Genomic DNA, 1687 nt, shown 5'->3' on the forward strand with positions numbered 1-1687 from the left:
CACTGTCGCTACAAGCATGCTTAGTGTGAGGGATTGCTGAAGAGTCAATGAGTCGATGCAATCAGCTGGTTTTCCTTAGACAGAAAACTTTGAATCAATCTGACTGGATGATCTGGGTGAACTGGAAAGTGCCTTGAGATGACATGATGTGAATTGGCGCTATAGAAATAAACTGAATTGAATTGAAATAAGACGATTTATGTTTGGGGTAGCTAAGTTATCAAAGTGCATATTTGCACCATATATATTTGTCTTTAAATGCTGCAAACTTCCATATAAACGTGTATTTTTGCACATTTTTTTCTTCCACACTGTTTACATTTGATCAATGCTGCACTTTATGGAATGGAAATGTTCATTTACTGTCTGAAAGCTGCACAAAATGAAATTCCGTTTGTATACACCATGTATATGAAATGACAATAAAAGTTGTCTAAATCTACATTCCAAACAGAAAATTATGCACTCAAACTTTTGAGGTCATTTAATTCAAATCAGTTTACAGACAACAGAAGTTCTTGTAGTGACAGACGGACCATTTTATGATAGTTTACTAAAGACAAGCAGCTGAGAGGGGGGTGGGGGGGCGCAGCTCGTTAACAATCCACTTCCTTTGGGTGCCTAAAAGCTCCCGACTAACATTTAAGATCTTCAAAAAGACATTAAGATCATCAGTTCAATACTTATCTGAAAAAAAAAGGAAATCACAACAGAAGCAAATTCTAATCCATTCCTTCCCATTTCTTCGTTAATCTTGACCCGTTGTCTTCTTCTTCTTTGTTCCTGGAGTTAAATAGTGTTTCTGGAAGAAAAAAAAACCCTGACAGATCTGAATAGGGCAACTATTAAAGGAAAAACATTTAATTTAGACGATAAATGCGGCAAAACCGCCGTTAAAGTGGAAGCTATTGCTTGCGTTCTGATGGTCTTGTCCCAGTTAGAGTATGTGCAAGTATTTCTCATCCTTCATAATTTGTCGAGGTGCGGCGGGACAGAAAAAGACGAGAGAATGACGAGTGAGCGGATTAAAGAAGCGATTATCAAACGCTTTGAGCGGAGAGGGAGACGGAAAGATGGAAAGTGCATTGGAGGATGACAAACCCTTGTTTTTGGTTGAGCTAATACACACAGTCGTATCTACAGTAGAAACATGACACAGGCAGACCCCCCCCACAGGGAGAGGGGCTTCCACCCCCTCGACTCACAGTCACACATTTAGTTATTTACATGTTGTAGTAGTGTTCTTCTTCATTATTCTACCCAAAAAGGCTTTGAAATGTCCACAGGATATCCGCCGATTCTTGTCCTTCCAGTGTGGTTAGGGGAGGGGGGCTGGGGGGGGTCAGATAATAATGTTAGCGGGCCGGTGGTGGTGGAGGGACAGAATGAAACTAAAGCCAGTCTTCGTTCTGGAGCTATCATGTATCTGGAAGTTGATTGATGTCGGTCAGGTTGGTGTCGTTCAGGATAACTTTGATCCGATCCAAAGACTCCGCCTGTCGTATTCGCTCCAACTGGACCTGAAGACACAAACGAAGAAGAACAGATTATTAGGAGGAATCTGGATCAGAAAGCTCATTGGAAAAAATCTAAATCTAGATAATTCTATTCTTTATTTAAAGGGGTGATAGAATGGATTCTATAGGGTATCTGGTCCTTCAGGTCTCTAATAGGGTGTGTAACATTG

At 40.5% G+C, this 1687-nt stretch overlaps 1 protein-coding gene across 1 annotated transcript in view; it reads right to left on the reverse strand.

Annotated features, from left to right (window-relative positions):
• Positions 1-461: 461 nt before the first annotated feature.
• Positions 462-1687, reverse strand: part of rabep1 (rabaptin, RAB GTPase binding effector protein 1) — a 45720-nt gene continuing 44494 nt past the window's right edge. The window contains 1 exon segment of the mRNA XM_015387897.1: positions 462-1589. Within this exon segment, the coding sequence (XP_015243383.1) occupies positions 1419-1589 (171 nt within the window). The 3' untranslated portion in view covers positions 462-1418.

This window comes from Cyprinodon variegatus, unplaced genomic scaffold (genome assembly GCF_000732505.1).
Source record: "Cyprinodon variegatus isolate N-32 unplaced genomic scaffold, C_variegatus-1.0 Scaffold406, whole genome shotgun sequence".
Lineage (NCBI taxonomy): Eukaryota > Metazoa > Chordata > Actinopteri > Cyprinodontiformes > Cyprinodontidae > Cyprinodon > Cyprinodon variegatus.